The 20,282-nt window shown below is 37.0% G+C and overlaps 1 protein-coding gene across 1 annotated transcript; it reads left to right on the top strand.

The window, feature by feature from the left end:
• Positions 1-17,457: 17,457 nt before the first annotated feature.
• LOC115664637 (uncharacterized) lies at positions 17,458-19,728 on the top strand. Its single transcript, XM_030586539.2, has one exon. The coding sequence runs from the start codon at positions 17,536-17,538 to the stop codon at positions 19,726-19,728; it is 2,193 nt and encodes a 730-aa protein (XP_030442399.1). The 5' UTR covers positions 17,458-17,535.
• The last annotated feature ends 554 nt before the right edge of the window (positions 19,729-20,282 follow it).

Here is a 20,282-nt window from a genome sequence, read left to right as displayed (position 1 = left end):
AGTATTAGCAGAATTCTCGCCTAGATTTGGTCCGTAAACTCAATGCGATCAGAGGGATTGGATTTGGATCGGACCCGCATAATCAAAAGCGTTCTCTCGGGCTAGACGAGAAATTTGCTTCCGATTGTGCATAATCTCCGTTAGATTTTAGTGAATCACACTCTGTTAAATCAACTCTAATGATGAAAAACACAACTCAAAAATTTGAAAGGCTAAATTATTGTCAGCTATGTAGCACCGACATGTCCGACACGCGGTCAAACAGGCGTTGGATTTCCGATACGCTGTCAACGGATTTCCGATACGCTGTCAACGCGCCGGACACGCCTCCGGCATGCGAGTCCGGAATCCCGACACGCGATTCCCACACGCACGGGTCAATTTTATAAATTTTCAAAAAATTAAGGGTCAAAATGTAAATTTATAAAAAAAAAAAAGGAGAAAAAAAAAGGTGGAAGAAAAGGGCTAAAGCACGCTAGGTTTTTATTTTCTCTGTCTTCTTCACTCGACCGACAACCTCCCCATCTCAAATTCTCTTCTTTCTTCTTTCCGTCGACCACTGGTCCACCGCGAGGCTCTCTCAGCGTCGGTCGCCACTCGCTGGTCACCGCTGCATCCAGATAGCAAGTACACCTCTCTCGTTTTTGCCGAGTGCCCCGGTTCTCTGGTTTTTCTATCGTTTGTCTTGATGTCGGATTTGATGGTGTAATGGTAGCTCAACTAGGGAAGAAGTCGAGGGGGGGGGGGGGGAGAAGGAAGAAGTTGTGTATATCTATTTGTAGATTTGAATTAAAAATGATAATTTATCATGTATATATAAAAATATATATTTAATATAAGTGTCAGAATTCTCTATTTTTTGAGCAAATGATGTGTCACTTGTCGTGTCGTGTGTCGATGTCGGTGCTACATAGATTATCAGGTATTTATAATAGTCGGTATTGATTAAGAACTTGCCAGCAATCTAAATATATACATTTAAAAAATTATCATCAAATTAATGGAATTTACCAAACTTTTGGATAGTTAATAGAGTTATTTGAATGGTATCTACTAATACATATGTACAATTATCAATGTGACATTAATATCAACCGACCTTTCATACTTTCGAAGTCATAATATATGAGTCGATGAATAACTTATCAGCACAAATCGAAATCAACAAGGTATTGTCCTTACTGTCCTCATGTGAACCTATGAGCATGTCGCGAAAAGGTAAACTGTATTATACTAACTCTGCTAGAACATTCACCAACTCAGTTTTAAAGGTGTGCACGTTTGTTCGAATTTAAATAAAACTCAAAAGTACTTTTTTACTTTCCCGTCAAAACTTAAAAGATTACCAAAATTTCGGAAAATTATGAAGAAATAAAATGCAAGTCTTTAAGTTAACATTTGGGTACTATGAAAGTTTCGAAAGTTTTGGATTTAAAAAAAGTTCAAAGTGCATGAACTGTAAGATTTAAATTAAGCAAAAAAGTAAAAAAAGTGAAAGTCATTCCATACTAGCTAGTGATTAATAGAAAGTTATCAGTATAGATTGAGAACTTTTATTAGTTATCCGGGAGAATACACAAATATAAGCATCACTTTACAAAATTGAACAACAAACGATACACAAATTTATAGCATAAATGATGCCACAAACTTTAATTAGCTACTTTAACGAGTGAATCATTTTTAAATATTCAATAAAAATGTACAACCTCTTTTATAACTCGATTTCATATATTTCTAGCATTAATAAAAGAAGAGACACTACCAAATTAGTCCTTGAACTCTTAATCAATGTTCAATGATCTGTAAATTTTAATTTTGGTCAAATTGATATTTGTGCTCTGTGAGTCGAATCAATTTGGTTTTTTTATATGATTTTGTTAACAAGGAATTAATCCTTCATAATATTTTATGACTGATCTGATTAAACAACACCAGTCCATTCTTTAGCAAATAATATGGTTTTGTCAAATAGCATGGATTTCCAGTTTTTCGGCTCAATATACCATTATGAATGCATGCAAACCACCGTATGTATCTGTATTAATTATATAGAATTGTATAAGACTTCACATCTAGAATGGTGAGCCCAATCCTAACATTATTCCAAGTGAGAAACACTAGGATCCGAATATGATTCTATCGTATCTTCACCAAATGTGTACCTATTTAGTCAATTCGTTGGGTATTGCATGATTTTATTAATTCTCGATTTGATTGTTCATATGATATTTTGTAGAACTATCGAAATCTTCGACTATGTTGATCTATCTTGGATTAATGTAAAATCACTAGACATATCAAAGAGAGTAATCCATATATAGTTATAAATTTGAGCCATATTATTTGTTAGGCTTTTTATGCGCAAAAGAGATGAGGAGGGGAAACTAGCGTGATTACCTCCTTTGACCGTAACTCATAGTTAATTATAAATTCAGCCTCTTAGGTTCTCAGTTTTAAGTTGATTTAAGAGCATTTTATTTTCCTGATATGGGGGATAAACATACTTTTGAAACCTAAATTTTTGCTAGTAGATCTTTATTGCATTGTCCAAAAATTAGGGATCGGATTCGCTGGTAATGGCACAATTCGACCCTTAAATACAAACAATGATTTTACATATCACACTCATATTTCTTGCTGCATTTTTTCTGCATTTAGAAACTAGAGATATTGTAGTTTGTTAACATAAGTTTCCATTCCCATACGCTATTCATGAATTTAATAAGAACCAGGGATCGAATTCGCATCCCTAAAAAAACAGCGACTTTGCATAATCCTGCATCCATTTTTCTTGCTGTATTTCTTTTGCACTTAGAAACTAGAGGCATTGTAGTCTATAGATGCGTAAGTTTCCCCTCCCATAGAACCCTCATGCATTTTATAAGAATTAGGGCTCGAATTTGCCTTGCTCTCGCGACCGTAGTTTAAGGACGAGGTACGGAAGCTTGCCTCGCTCTCATGGGCATTGCAAGCTCGTCACCTCGATCTATCGGTCCATTAGCTCGGCTATGGTGTGAGTTTGTATAATTCCATCTTTGACGTTAATTATGTGTCTTTTTATTTCGCATTTTGTTTACTTGTTCTTCATTCTCTAATTATTTGGGTTCGGTTCGCTTTAGGGGCTTCTTGGTTCAGACTTGGGCTTGCTGAACCGTGGCTTGTATGGCATGTTTTATGGCTCTCGAGTGTTCATTCGACGTGTCCCGGGTTGGCTTCCGTCGACCCCGAGGGCCCGTAGGCGTGTCGGGATGTTTGCGTGTTTGTTCGGGGCCATGTGAATAGACGTCCTAAACTTGCTGTCTAGACCGCCTAAGGGGCTGAACGACGAGCTTGGAGCTTCTATTCGGCCTTGCTAAGGTTCTCGAGCGGTCTGGAGGCGTCCCCTTTACATGTTTACATCATTCACACGTCATAATCATATATTCGCATTGTGTCGTAGTTTAATTCCTAGCCTTGTATTTAGTTTATTATTTCTTAACATGCATTTAGTATAGTTTCGACTTTAAAACGTTTTTATCATGGATGGAAATTAAAAATACGAAAAAAATCAATAAAAATGGATGAAAAATCGGAGTGGCATTTGGCTAGGAATGGCATTTCTAGGGCTAAGTTTGACTTATGCTCGGTTGTATTTCATTTTGTTCAATGCGACACCGTGGTCACCTAGCTTAGAAAATTTACATTCCTTAAACTAGGTTGATTGCATATTTAATTTTATGCATTAGCTGAAAAGAGTCTTGTCCCGAGGCTTAATTAGCAAAGAGTAGTTCTATTTTTATTGATATAGTTCGGGTTCTACTTACTGTAATATATTTGTGATTATATCATCGTAACTTGTTTGATTATCGCTTTGTTTAATATTCATCGCATGAGTTCTCCTTGCGTGGTAACTTAGGTTTACTTGTTTTAAAAAAATATAAAATTAAAGAAAAATTGCATGAAACGTTTCCCAGTAGAAAGAGAAAAGGTACTAATCATGACCGTTAGACAATCTCTAGTGTAATCAAATCCCTGTGCTCGAATATTTGGTTTGTAAAAGTAAAGCGGACTCTTGCGTTTTGCTCGGCCTCTAATTGGCCCATAATAGGTCAAGGGTGGCTCCTAAGGAAAAACAAAATGTCATAACTAAAATGAATAAATCAAGTTGCGATCGAAAGCGCACGTTAAGCGCAAGTACCACCTCACAAAAAAGGGTTATTCGCGCCTGCTCGGCAATTCGTCAAACCCCTTCGGGGTTCACCTTGGTAGGGTCGTGATACCTACTTATCCTATGTAGACACACTCATATGACTTGTTAGATAGTATTTTATTCATCAATGATATAAGTGTCTTCTTAGATGTGGTATCACCAAACATTTCACTAAACTAATCATGGATATTGAAATTTGATAGTTTGAAACTTAGATAGCTACAGATAGATGTGCAACTAGAATTGATATAGAACCGATTCAACGATAAAACATCGACCCCACAAAAAGCAAAAAGCATCATCCGTGCAAGATACTTTTCTTCCGCTATTTAATGCATGAGATATCTGTAATTAAGTAACATGTAATAATATTTAATGGAAATTTTTAAGTTTTTAGACAATAAATCTCCATATAAAGAGGCAAAACGGTGTAAAAACAAATAAGAAGAATATTTTGCCCTACATGGACAAAAGGTAAAAGGGTGATGAAAGAGAAGAAAAGGAATATTTTGCCCTTTATATGGACAAAGCTTATTGAGCCCATGCAATCTTAACTGACAACTTTTATATTTCTATAAATTTAAATTTATGACATTTAATCTTGTCTAGTAAAAAAGGAAAGAAAGTAAGGGAACAACTTTAGGTCCAAGAAATCGATAGTCGAGAAATAGACAGAAAGATAAAGAGAGATTTCTGCTGTCGCCACTTGCTTTTGGTGGGAGATGCCTTCTAGGAGCGTCCCACTTATATTAACTCTAATTTGGCTTTCGCTTATATCAATCATCTGCTTGAGAGGGCAATTTTTTTTTTTCTCATTTCTTTGGCTAAATTAAAATTTTTGGTGGAATTTTGTCATTGGTTGAATCAAGATCACAATTGAATGAAAGGACATTGTCATTATGTTGCCAAGTAAATAATAATGGATCGGTTTCACAATTAACAACCTAATGGAGTCTTCCACTTTCCTGGACATATGACGCATTGTTAACATTTAATTTAACCCACTAGTGGTTAAAACAACTCTAATTAGATCTATCTTGAGCTCCATTTTATTTGTGGAATGATTGGTTCACGATTCTTTTACCTTTTGGGTTTTTGAATAAAAACAGTCTTTTGACAAATAAGTAATGAGCCATCTCAGCATGTATACACAAGCATTTTGTTGCAATCCCATTAAATCACCCAAGGTTTGAAAAACAATTGGTTTGATTAGTCACTTAAACTAGATGTTCAACGTCATCAATTCAATAATTCTGAAACTTGCTGAGATGGGCACAAATCTCATAAAATTAATGTCGGATGGAGAAAATCTTTCAAGTAAGTTTCACACATGTAGTTACTCACTTGAACTGCAAAAGCAAATTGCACGCATACCATTTTTACATGTATTACTCACTTTGAATAGACATTTTCTTTTTCGTTCAATTACTTCAAACAGAATTTTCATCCACGTTTCCTTAACTACTAAGAGTGATTTTATAATAATTCCATAAAAACTTAAAAAACGACAAGATGGAGAATTTACTTCATTTTTTTTCTTTATTTAACATGATCTCAAATGAAGGTTTGAGGAAGAAAATGACATTGGTTAATATTTTTGCATGTTTATTTTTTTTATGGCTCTCTCACAATTTAAGAATTCTTAATGTTAAACATCGGAAATCTACGAAAATACAATAGAATGTCCAATACAATTTTCCATCCTTTTCCGAAGCCTAAAACGCCTGCTTGATTCCAAATTTTGCAAGGAAAATGGTAAATGATTTTGAGGTACAATTGCATGAGCTATTAATTGAATTATTCGATAAGTTTATGTTGGAATAAAGACCCAAGAGTTGTGCATCGACTATAGGACACCAACGTGACACACAAATTGCTGCCAAAATTATTTAAAAAGGAAAAAACGTGACTCCCGAATCACGTAATCTCTTCCAAGTTAAGAGCATGGCGGGAAAAGGGGAAAAGAAAGAACATAAATGGGTCTAACTTAAATAGAAAAAGCAAAAAAAAAAAAAACGAATATAAGTGGATCTAAGTTAAAGAAAAAGGAAAAAAGAAAAAAAGAATATGAAGTGGGTCCAAGTTAAAGAAAAAGAGTCAGGCCAAGGATTGTAGCCAATTTTTGACACCACTAATTAACAAGCCTAATTCCTTAAAAAAAATCTCAGAACTTTATATTTAATCCCAATTCTACCAAAAATTTTCTTTTTTCTTCAAAAAAAATTACCAACTTTCACATTAGTCCAAATTTGCCCCTGTTAACCCTTTCTAAAAAAATCGCCCCTTGTTTCGTCAATATTATCAATATTAGGAGGCTATTGTTGTTTTGAGAGAGTATTGATGAAGATACACGTTCTAATAATGAACCTTTAACTAGCTCCAATGTTGATAATTTTGAAAAAATCAATGGCAATTTTTGGATGCGTAGGTAGATATGGGATTAGGGTGAAATTTGGCGATTTTTTTAAACAAAAAAAGTTGGGGCAGATTTTGGGGAAAAATGTTAGAAAAGTCGTAAATCTATTGCATTGGTGCCAATTTAGTCATAAATCTTTTAACCTAGTGCCAATTTAGTCCTTCCGGCTAATATTGGTCGGATTTTGCTGACGTGGACGCTGGACAGTGCTGATGTTGACAACTTTTAATAATATTTAATTTTTAAAATTTTTTTTTCTTTCTCCAGCCAGTTGCCGGACATTAGTGATCGGCCAGAGGCCGAGGCCGGCGAGGGTCGAGCGTCGCCCGCCATGGGAGAGGCTTGCCCTCGCCATGGCTTATCAAGGCTTGACCTCGCCAGATTCGGTGAGGTCGTGCCTTGCCCAGCCATGGCGAGGCACGACCTCGCTGGCATCACCCATGGCTGGCGAGGCTCGACCCTCGATAGCCCAGTGCAAGGCCGGCCTTGCGGCCATCTGGCGAGGCTCGCTAGAGGCAGGCGAGGTCTTCGTCGGCCTTGGCCTCTGGCCGGTCACAGAGGTCCGGTGACCAGCTTGAGGAAGAAAAAAAGAAGGGAAAAAGAAAGAAAAGAAAAGAAAAAATAAAAAAATTCAAAAAAATATTAAAATATTATTAAAAGTTATCCACATCAGCGCTGCCCGTGCCACGTAGGCCAGCCGACGTCCACGTCAGCAAAATTCAGCCAAAATTAGTCGGAATGACTGAATTGACACTAGATCAAAATGTTTAGAATTAAATTGGCACAAAAAAAAGATTTAGGACTAAATTGGCTATAGTTGGGTTTTTTAGGGAATTAGGCCATGATTAACATGACGTGAAAAGGACATATGATTGTAAGCATACTCAAATTAAGTTTAAACGGATTAAATTTTCATACACAAATAACAAATAGTGTTATTTGCTAATTGATATTTTCAATCTGTCTATGACACACTAAGACACAATTAGTTAAATGAGTTAACATATTGCCTGGGTCAATGCGATCTAGTTAAATACATTTAGACACTCTATTACACGTTTGAACATATTTTTATAAGGGTTTATATCTTAAATGTATCATGTTGTGCGACTCGTTTAATAAAAGTGTCATGTTGGGTTTTTAAGATATGACACGATTAATAAATGAGTCGAATATGTATGAATGATGTAGACAAGGGCATATAGAAAAGTAGACGCACAAGGGATAACTATCAAAAAAGTCATAAGCCTAATATACGAATGTCAATTCAGTCTTAAACTTTTCAATTTAGTCAAATTAATCCTAAATCTTTTAACGATTTGCCAATGTAGTCCTTATAGCCAATTTTGGTTGGAAATTGTTGACGTGGACGCCGGTTGTCCTTCTTGGCATGACCAGCGCTGACGTGGATAATTTTTACAATTTTTTAAAAAATTTTGAATTTTTTATAATTTTATAATTTTTTTCTTTTCCACTGTGGTCGTCGAGGGTCGCCAGCGCATCGGCAATGACCAGCGACCCTCACCAGCCAGTCGACGAGGCCATTGCAGCCTTGTCGGTTGCAGGTGAGGTAGCTCTTGCCCATATCTAGTGAGGGCCTGCAAGCCCTCGCTTAGTGGCCTGCGGGGGTCACCGGCCATTGTTAAAGACCTAGTGACTCTCGCCGGCTATAGTAAAAAAAAGAAAGAAAAGAAATATAAAATAATTCACAAAAAAATATATAAATTGTTCACATCAACGCCGGCCGTACCACGTAGGACGGCCAGTGTCTAGGTCAGTGGTTTCGGATCAAAATTGGCCGAAAATGACTACATGGGCAAATTATCAAAAAAATTTATGACTAAATTGGTCAAAATGTAAAGTTTAGGACTGAATTGAGATCTGCACAATAGATTTATGATTTTTTTGATAAATTTTCCCAATTTTGCAAGGAAATGATGTCGAATATGGAGATGGGTTCGAAGTAAATGCTCACTGAAAAGAGACTGACATGTAGATGAAATAAATTTGAAAATAGAGACAGTGATAGAGAAGACAATGAGCGGGCCCAATGCAACCACAGTAACTTCCCCGGGATAAAGGTTTGCTTGCTCAATGAGAAAAGCGGCTGCTGACTGTTCTACTGATTTTCCTTTTGGTGGCGGGAAGTTTTGACTGCCGAGTCCATTAGTGCCGTGGACAAAATCCGCTATTCGAAGCTTTGCATCTTTCTTTAGGAGAAACAATGATGAAATCAAACAATTGATGATGAGATCAATGCATCCCACTTGTTGAATTATGTGGACCCAACATGAGATCTACGTCATTCAATGATTGAGATTGACTAAGCTCATTTGCACCCGATTAATGCAAAAGTCGACCCAACGTGACTAACAAACTCTGGCAACAAAAATTCAAAAGAAGACAAAAAGGTGACTCACAAATCATGTGCAAGTTAAGAACATTTCATGGGGTCTTCGTGCAAAAAAAAAGGCAGAAGAGAGAAATATTACTTGCGGTCCAAGTTAAAAAAAAGGTAAGATACCAAAAATATGCCTTGAGTCATTGGATCAACAATAAGATAAGTTTTTGATATTTTCTACAGAATAAAAGGACCCAGTCTAAAATCAATGTAAGCACCGCTTTACAAAAGTGAACAGCAAATGATACGCTGATTTACAGAAGAAACGATGCAACAAACTTTCATTAGCTACTTGAACAAGCGAGTCATGTTTAAAGATTCAATAAAGATGTATCATATCGTTTACTACTCGATTTCATCAACTAGTATTATATTTCTAGCATTAAGAAAAAGAAGAGACAATGCCAAAATTTAGTCTTTGAACTCTTAGTAGATGTTCAATGTCACGAATCAATTTGATGTTTATTTTATATGATTTGGTAAACAAAAGAATTAATACTTTATAATATAGTAGTGTGATTAAACAATATCGATTCATTCTTTAGCAAATATATATGATATTGTCAAATAACATGGATTTTTTGGCTCAATATACTGTTATCAATGAGGGCAAACCGCCCTGTACATTGTATAAATATGACTACGTCGTATCTTAACCAAATGTCTATGTATTGGGTATTACATAATTTTGTTAATTCTCAATTTGAGTGCTCATTTGATATTTTGCAGAACTATGGTGTTCTTCGATTAGGTTGATCTACTTATCCTATAAAAGCACTCATATGACTTGTTAGATGGTATTTTACTCATCAATAATATCAAGTGTCTTGTTAAATGCAATATCACCAAACATTTCAATAAACTCATCATGGATACTGAAATTTCATAATTCAAATCTCGGATAGTTACAGATAGATGTGCGAGTAGAATCGAGATAGAACCAATTCAAAGATAAAACATCAACCCGACACAAAGTTTTTGGCATCATTTATGCATGAGATACTTTTCTTCTGCCATGTAATGCATGAGATACCTTGCTTATGTTTGTTTGCAGAATTATTGGTTCACAATTATTTTATCTTCTTGGCTTTTTGTATCGATACCGTTTGCTGATAAACAAATAACGAACTATCTCAACATGTATATATACATTCCCCACTATTATTCCAATATATCTTGTTGTAACCGATATTATATTAGAGAGGAGCGACAATAATCGAACTAAGCAAAACATTGGTGCTCAATTTTGGATATATGGAACAAATGGAACATTCAAGGCTTCATCATACTAATCCTCACGCTTCAAGTCTTTCTGAAGCTTTGGCTTTAAAACATTTATGCTCTGGCTTGTGTCTTTATTAGAATTGTGGTATTAGGAGGATACACATGGACTCATAATTAACCTATTTAAGGTAGACCTTATAGTGACGAGTTTCAAATGTTAATATGAACTTTTTTAAGGAAGGATTTGAGATGTTTAGTACTTGATTTGCCAAGACCATAAATAAGATCTAGTTGTCCCCATAATATACCTTTTGATTTTTTTTTTCAAATATACGATGGAGTTTTACACAACTTTAAATGTCCATCTGCGTACATGTTTTAAAAGTCAAGCTTCAATCAACAAAAAATGATATGCATATATCTTGTTTTCATGACGATGGTAGAATGGTAAATATTATCTAATCGAACGAGGACAAAGGAAAACAACAGTACAAGGGCAGATATATAAATTCTTGTGATCCCTCCGGGGATCTAACTACACCACTCCCTGAAGCAGAGGCAGAGCAAGGCCAGTGCTCTGCACGTGCTTCTTCATCCTCCCGAGTCTCAAAGTCCCAAGCATTGACTCTCCTCAACATCACCCAACCCAACTCCCAACCATTTTGCCTCGCTTGTAAATTTCTACTTTCAAGGCTTCCTTATAAAGTCTGCAAAGCACTATTTTCTTGATGCATGTAAACTCTCATGATGGATGTTGAGAGGCTAGTTTTGCTGTAACCGAAATTATATCAGAGAGAAGAGACAAAGATTCAAACTGCTCAAAAACATGGCAGTTAGCTTCTTCCTGATTTGTGGAACAAATGGAACATCCGAGGCTTCGTCGTACTGAGCCTCTTGCTTTAGATCTATCTCATTCTATTTGCATCCCTTAGAAAGAAAACAGCAAACCGCCCCCATCATCTTCCTCTTGTGGTTGGCCTATTTGATGGCTGACTTGGTAGCTGCATTGTCATCATGTTGCCAAGTACATAATAATGGATGGGTTTCACAATTAAAGCCTAATGGCGTCTTCCTCTTTCGTGGACTCATGACGCATTGTTAACATTTAATTTAACCCACTACTGGTTAAAACGACTCTAATTAGATCTATCTTGAGCTCCATTTTATTTGTGGAATGATTGGTTCACGATTCTTTTACCTTTTTGGGTTTTTGAATAAATACAGTCTTTTGACAAACAAGTAATGAGCAATCTCAGCATGTATACACACGCATTTTGTTGCAATCCCATTAAATCACCCAAGGTTTGAAAAACAATTGGTTTGATTAGTCACTTAAACTAGATGTTCAACGTCATCAATTCAATAATTCTGAAACTTGCTGAGATGGGCACAAATCCCATAAAATTAATGTCGGATGGAGAAAATCTTTCAAGTAAGTTTCACACATGTAGTTATTCACTGGAACTGCAAAAGCAAATTGCACGCATACCATTTTTACATGTATTACTCACTTTGAATAGACATTTTCTTTTTCGTTCAATTACTTCAAACAGAATTTTCATCCACGTATCCTTAACTACTAAGAGTGATTTTAGAATAATTCCATAAAAACTTAAAAAACGACAAGATGGAGAATTTACTTCATTTTTTTCCTTATTTAAAATGATCTCAAATGAAGGTTTGAGGAAGAAAATGACATTGGATAATATTTTTGCATGCTTATTTTTTATGGCTCTCTCGCAATTTAAGAATTCTTAATGTTAAACATCGGAAATCTACGAAAATACAATAGAATGTCCTATACAATTTTCCATCCATTTCCGAAGCCTAAAACACCTGCTTGATTCCAAATTTTGCAAGGACAGTGGTAAATGATTTTGAGGTACAATTGCATAAGCTATTAATTTAATTATTCAATAAGTTTATTTTGGAATAAAGAGCCAAGAGTTGTGCATCGACTATAGGACACCAACGTGACACACACATTGCTGCCAAAATTATTTAAAAAGGAAAAAACGTGACTCCCGAATCACGTAAGCTCTTCCAAGTTCAGAGCATTGCGGGAAGAGGGGAAAAGAAAGAACATAAATGGGTCTAAGTTAAAAAGAAAAAGCAAACAAAAAAAAAACGAATATAAGTGGATCTACGTTAAAGAAAAAGGAAAAAAGGAAAAAAGAATATGAAGTGGGTCCAAGTTAAAGAAAAAGAGTCAGGCCAAGGATTGTAGCCAATTTTTGACACCACTAATTAACAAGCCTAATTCCTCTAAAAAAATTTCAAAACTTTAGATTTAATCCCAATTCTACCCAAAATTTTCTTTTTTCTTCAAAAAAATTACCAACTTTCACTTTAGTCGAAATTTGCCCCTGTTAACCCTTTGTAAAAAAATCGACCCTAGTTCCGTCAATATTATCAATATTAGGAGGCTACTGTTGTTTTGTGAGAGTATTGAGGAAGATACATGTTCTAATAATGAACCTTTAACTCGCTCCAATATTGATAATTTTGAAAAAATCAGTGGCAATTTTTGGATGCGTAGGCAGATATGGGATTAGAGTGAAATTTGGTGATTTTTTTAAACAAAAAAAGTTGGGGCAGATTTCGGGGAAAAATGTTAGAAAAGTCCGAAATCTATTACATTAGTGCCAATTTAGTCATAAACCTTTGATCTAGTGCTAGTCCTTCCGGCTAATTTTGGTCGGATTTTGCTGACGTGAACGCTGGGCGGTGCTGATGTTGATAACTTTTAATAATATTTTAATTTTTTTTCGAATATTCCTTTCTTTTTCCTTTCTTTCTTCTTCCTCTAGCCAGTTGCTTGACATTGTTGACCGGCCAGAGGCCGAGACCGGTAAGGGTCAAGCGTCGCTGGCCATGGGCGAGGCTTGCCTTCACCATGGCTTAGCAAGGATTGACCTCGCCAGATCCGGTGAGGTCGTGCCTTACCTAGCCATGGCGAGGCATGACCTCGCCGGCATCACCCATGGCCGGCGAGGCTCGACCCTCGATAGCCCAGTGCAAGGCCGGCCTCGCGGCCATTTGGCGAGCCTCGCCAAAGGCAGGCGAGGTCTTCACCGGCCTTGGCCTCTGGCCGGTCACAGAGGTCCGGTGATCAGCTGGAGGAAGAAAAAAAGAAGGGAAAAGAAAGAAAAGAAAAGAAAAAATAAAATAAAATTCGAAAAAATATTAAAATATTATTAAAAGTTATCCACGTCAATGCTGGTAGTGCCACGCAGGCCGGCCGACGTCCACGTCAACAAAATCCAACCAAAATTAGCCGGAATGACTGAGTTGACACTAAGTCAAAATGTTTAGAATTAAATTAGCACCAAAAAACGGTTTAGGATTAAATTGGCTACAGTTGGGTTTTTTAGGGAATTAGGCCATGATTAACATGACGTGAAATGGACATATGATAGTAAGCATATTCAAATTAAGTTTAAACGGATTAAATTTTTATACACAAATAACAAACAGTGTTATTTGCTAATTGACATTTCAATCTGTCTATGACACACTAAGACACAATTAGTTAAATGAGTTAACATATTGCTTGGGTCAATGCGATCTAGTTAAATACATTTAGACACTATTACACGTTAGAACATATTTTTATAAGGGTTTATATCTTAAATGCATCATGTTGTGCGACTCGTTTGATAAAAGTGACATGTTGGGTTTTTAAAGATATGACACGATTAATAAATGAGTCGAATATGTATGAATGATGTAGACAAGCGCATATAGAAAAGCAGACGCACAAGAGATAACTATCATAAAAGTCATAAACCTAATATACAAATGTCAATTTAGTCTTAACTTTTCAATTTAACCAAATTAATCATAAATCTTTTAACGATTTGCCAATATAGTCCTTATAGCCAATTTTGGCAGGAAATTGTTGACGTGGACGCCGGTTATCCTTCTTGGCATGACCAGCGCTGACGTGGACAAGTTTTGCAATTTTTTAAAATTTTTTGAATTTTTTATAATTTTATAATTTTTTTCTTTTCCACTGTGGTTGTCGAGGGTCGCCGGCGCATCGGCAATGGCCAACGACCCTCACCAGCCAGTCGATGAGGCCATCGCGGCCTTGTCAATTGCAGGTGAGGCAGCTCTCGCTCATATCTAGTGAGGGCCTACAAGCCCTCGCTTAGTGGCCTGCGGGGGTCACCGGCCATTGTTAAAGACCCAGTGACTCTCGTCGGCTATAGTAAAAAAAAGAAAGAAAAGAAATATAAAATAATTCACTAAAAATTATAAAAATTATTCACATCAGCGCCGGCTGTATCACGTAGGACGGTCAGTATCTAGGTCAACGGTTTCTGATCAAAATTGGCCGAAATGACTATATGGGCAAATTGTCAAAAGATTTAGGACTAAATTAGCCAAAATATAAAGTTTAGGACTAAATTGAAATTTGTACAATAGGTTTATGATTTTTTTGATAATTTTTCTCAATTTTGCAAGGAAATGATGTCGAATATGGAGATGGGTTCGAAGTAAATGCTCACCGAAAAGAGATTGACATGCAGATGAAATAAATTTGAAAATAGAGACAGTGATAGAGAAGACAATGAGCAGGTCCAATGCAACCACCGTAGCTTCCCCGGGATAAAGGTTTGCTTGCTCAATGAGAAAAGTGGCTGCTGACTGTTCTACTGATTTTCCTTTTGGTGGCGGGAAGTTTTGACTGCCGAGTCCATTAGTGCCGTGGACAAAATCCGCTATTCGAAGCTTTGCATCTTTCTTTAGGAGAAACAATGATGAAATCAAACAATTGATGATGAGATCAATGCATCCCACTCGTTAAATTATGTGGACCCAACATGAGATCTACGTAATTCAATGATTGAGATTGACTAAGCTCATTTGCACTCGATTAATGCAAAAGTTGACCCAACGTGACTAACAAACTCTGGCAACAAAAATTCAAAAGAAGACAAAAAGGTGACTCACAAATCATGTGCAAGTTAAGAACATTTCATGGGGTCTTCGTGAAAAAAAAAAAGGTAGAAGAGAGAAACATTACTTGCGGTCCAAGTTAAAAAAAAGGTAAGATACCAAAAATAAGCCTTGAGTCTCACCTAATGACCACTTATATACCTCTACTTTTGAAAATACCAAATACATACTCAAGTTTTACCTTTGGAGGCTACTTTACACATTTACATCAATCATCCTGGTGTCCTTATATAAAAATGTAATTTTCTCAGAGATACTTTCATTCGCAAAATCCTAAATTCTCACATTTACCCAAAAAACTCGAAACAATCCAAAAACCAAACCACTCAAATCCTAAGCAAGATGTTAAAATGAGTTTGCTAGAAGGGGCAATTTGATCTTCATAATATAGGGTTTTGCTTAGAGGTATGTGAATGATATTTGCATAAATAGAGGGTGTAAGTAGTCAATGGATCAACAATAAGATATGTTTTTGGTATTTTCTACAGAATAAAAGGACCCAGTCTAAAATCAATGTAAGCACCACTTTACAAAAGTGAACAGCAAATGATACCCTGATTTACAGAAGAAATGATGCAACAAACTTTCATTAGCTACTTGAACAAGTAAGTCATGTTTAAAGATTCAATAAAGATGTATCACATCGTGGATTTCATCAACTAGTATTATATTTCTAGGATTAAGAAAAAGAAGAGACAATGCCAAAATTTAGTTTTTGAACTCTTAGTAGATGTTCAATGTCACGAATCAACTTGATGTTTATTTTATATGGTTTGGTAAACAAAAGAATTAATACTTTATAATATAGTAGTGTGATTAAACAATATCGATTCATTCTTCAGCAAGTATATATGATATTGTCAAATAACATGGATTTTTTGGCTCAATATACTGTTATGAATGCGGGCAAACCGCCCTGTACATTGTATAAATATGACTACATCGTATCTTAACCAAATGTCTATGTATTGGGTATTACATAATTTTGTTAATTCTCAATTTGAATGTTCATTTGATATTTTGCAGAACTATGGTGTTCTTCGATTAGGTTGATCTACTTATCCTATAAAAGCACACTCATATGACTTGTTAGATGGTATTTTACTCATCAATAATATCAAGTGTCTTCTTAAATGCAATATCACCAAACATTTCAATAAACTCATCATGGCTACTGAAATTTCATAATTCAAAACTCGGACAATTACAGATAAATGTGCAAGTAGAATCGAGATAGAACCAATTCAAAGATAAAACACCAATCCGACACGAAGTTTTTGGCATCATTTATGCATGAGATACTTTTCTTCTGCCATGTAATGCATGAGATATCTTGCTTATGTTCATTTGCAGAATTATTGGTTCACAATTATTTTAGCTTCTTGGCTTTTCGTATCGATACCGTTTGCTGACAAACAAATGACAAACTATCTCAACATGTATATAGACATTCCCCACTATTATTCCAATATATCTTGTTGTAGCCGATATTATATTAGAGAGGAGCGACAATAATTAGACTAAGCAAAAACATGGTGCTCAATTTTGGATATATGGAACAAATGGAACATTCAAGGCTTCATCATACTAATCCTCACGCTTCAAGTCTTTATGAAGCTTTGGCTTTAAAACATTGATGCTCTGGCTTGTGTCTTAATTAGAATTGTGGTATTAGGAGGATATACATGGACTCATAATTAACCTATTTAAGGTAGACCTTATCGTGACGAGTTTTAAATGTTAATATGAACTTTTTGAAGGAAGGATTTGAGATGTTTAGTACTTGATTTGCCATGACCATAAATCAGATCTAGTTGTCCCCATAATATACCTTTTGATTTTTTTTTTAGAATATACGATGGAGTTTTACACAACTTTAAATGTCCATCTGCGTACATGTTTTAAAAGTCAAGCATCAATCAACAAAAAATGATATGCATATATCTTGTTTTCATGACGATGGTAGAATGGTAAATATTATCTAATCGAACGAGGAAAAAGGAAAACAACAGTCCAAGGCCAGATATATAAATTCTTGTGATCCCTCCGGGGATCTATCATCTAACTACACCACTCCCTGAAGCAGAGGCAGAGCAAGGCCGGTGCTGTGCTCGTGCCTCTTCATCCTCCCGAGTCTCAAAGTCCCAAGCATTGACCCTCCTCAGCATCACCCAACCCAACTCCCAACCATTTTGCCTCGCTTGTAAATTTCTACTTTCAAGGCTTCCTTATAAAGTCTGCAAAGCACTATTTTCTTGATGCGTGTTGAGAGGCTAGTTTTGCTGTAACCGAAATTATATTAGAGAGAAGAGACAAAGATTCAAACTGCTCAAAAACATGGCAGTTAGCTTCTTCCTGGATTTGTGGAACAAATGGAACATCCGAGGCTTCGTCGTACTGAGCCTCTCGCTTCAGATCTGTCTCATTCTATTTGCACCCCTTAGAAAGAAAACAGCAAACCGCCCCATCATCTTCCTCTTGTGGTTGGCCTATTTGATGGCTGACTCGGTAGCTGCATTTGCAGTCGGGCTCATCTCTCACAACCAAGGCAATTTACACGCTCGTGTAGCAGAAGTAGACGGAGCACTTCAGGCATTCTGGGCCTCATTTCTCTTGCTACATCTTGGTGGTCCGGACACCATCACTGCCTTTTCCCTCGAGGACAGTTCACTTTGGAAACGGCACCTGCTCAGTCTCATCTTCCAAGTCGGTGCCGCCATCTACGTCTTTGTGCGGATATTTCCAAGCGACAAGTCGCTGGTGATCCCAACGATCCTGGTGTTTCTAGCAGGGTTTATAAAAATTGCGGAGAGGACACTGGCACTCTATCTCTCGAGCTTCCCAAAGCTCAGGGAATCGATGCTCTTAGACAACAAGCCAAGAATGGCCGCAGACTCGTCGCAATTGCTTGAAGAACTCATTGTTCATTCGGATGGATATGGATGTTCTGATGAAGAAGGAGCAAAGCTTGCCGAGAGCATCGTGGTGAAGCATGCTTACTCATTCTTTCAAATCTTTAAGGTCTTCATCGCAGATCTCATCTTCACAAAACAACAACGCGAAATGAGCCGCAAATATTTTGCCAAAGTTTCCGCGGTGGATGCGTTGAGGTTGATATTAGTCGAACTCGATTTCATTTACGAGGAGCTCCACACAAAAGCATTGACAATACGTCACAGGTGGAGCTACATATTCCGCATCATAGCCTTCACTAGTGTTGCGGTGGCTCTGGGTCTGTTCAATCGCTTGAAGAAGTATCGGCTCCTCGAACTTGATGTGAAAATTACTCATATCCTTCTTTTCGGAGGGATTGTTCTTGATGGGATAGCTCTGTTCATGCTCGTTTTCTCCGATTGGACTGTTGCGAGAATCAAGTACAACACCACAGGGTCATCTAAACTAGATTCATTTCTCTACAAGTTGGTATCCGCCACGGATTACCTGAGGAAGCCTCGATACGCCACAAGTGAAGTATATCCTAAGGCCAATGTTACTTACGAGGTGTTCGATACACCATTAATATTTCGAAGGTGGTCAGAGTCCATCTCTGCTTGCAACCTTTTTTCTGAGGCATTGAAGGAGAGTCCAAGAAAGATATGTAAGTGCAATCGGTTCCGAGGCATCATCGTTTTTAAAAATATCTGCAGTTTTCCATTCCGAATGGTTGACAAGATCATCTCTCGTTTCCATCAAGCTGGTGAGACAATTGCCAGATGCTGTGGTAAAAGATCGATGAATGCGGAGTACGTGTCCGAGAATCTCTTTATTAAGAAGCTCTGGATCTTTATCTTTAATGATGTGAAACGTAGATCCGAGAATGTGGATGATCCGGAATGGGTGAGGCTGACAATTAAGAATCGTGGTATTACGCATCTGTGGGGGCTGGACAGTCCTAACGTACCGAAGGAGCACGTCAACATGGCTAATTTCCACAGTATGATTATATTGTGGCATATTGTTACTGAAATCTGTTACAACACAGAGAAACCCACCGAAAGAAATGATGAAAGGGAATTTAGCAAGATCCTTTCTGACTATATGTTGTATCTTTTACTTAATCAGCCTAACGTGATGTCCGGGGTGACGGTTGTGGGCATTGCCCAAAAGAGAACAGTGGAGACGCTGCTCGAGCTACGCCGCCTCATCATCAGTGATGCGCCCAAGGATCTGGCAGAGATATGCAAAAAATTGTACGATGAAGCGGCCCCTCGAGGAAGGGTCGCACCGCGTCTTGCCAACCAATCGGAATCCCTGGTCAAGCTAGGGCTTTCTTTGGTCCACAGGATGGAGGAACGTGTTGGGGAAGCGAAGTGGAATATCATGAGCGGTCAGTGGGTCGAGATGCTGCAACATGCAGCGGTTAATATTAAAGGCGAGGCACACGTGCAGGTGCTGAGCAAAGGTGGAGAGCTTCTTGCCTTTGTTTGGCTGTTGATGGCTCATTTCGGTTGCTTCTACAGGGCTGAATGGGGCATGTATTACGAATTCTGGGATGAGATGAGTAAGCACAGGCCTGCGCGCGCAATATGACGAAGACTCCACTTAGATATTTCCTCCACGTCAATTGTCTTATTTATCATCCTCACAGCATTTCTACACATGACCGTTCGAATAGAATTTACTAGTTTGTGTATCTTTGTGACTAGTGTGGAGAATCGATGGATTTCCATTTCCTTGTACTAATCCTTGCGTGTGTCGGCTCTTATTGATAGTAAATCATCGGTTCATTCTTATAATTATATTAAAAAAGAAAATTTGATAGGCTGTGCTTCTTAAGGTAAAACGATAGATTGTTAATTTACACAAGGGGCAGTAATTTTCTCGTAGACGGGATGTAAATTCAGGAACATCGCGATTCTGTATTCATATTTAAAGACAAGAATGTGTATAATCGTCCTCTTATCGTCGTGCAATTTAGACCAACTAAAACACGGTTGTTATTTTCACAAGGGAGCCGACCAAATAGCTATTCTTCCTCTAATTTTTACCTGACAACTGAATAAATCGCTTTGTGGGTAATAGATTTGAAACCAAATATCTATTTCTTACGAACCAAAAGTGCAATTTTCACGTAAGGACGTATA

This window comes from Syzygium oleosum, unplaced genomic scaffold (assembly GCF_021117445.2).
Source record: "Syzygium oleosum isolate NSW1041296 unplaced genomic scaffold, Sole_v2.1 Sole_v2.37, whole genome shotgun sequence".
NCBI lineage: Eukaryota > Viridiplantae > Streptophyta > Magnoliopsida > Myrtales > Myrtaceae > Syzygium > Syzygium oleosum.
This window is presented reverse-complemented; position numbering and strand designations above follow the sequence as displayed.

Bases quoted from the DNA above. Each gene is read 5' to 3' on its own strand.
- LOC115664637 (XM_030586539.2), top strand. From the start codon at position 17,536: ATGGCAGTTAGCTTCTTCCTGGATTTGTGGAACAAATGGAACATCCGA.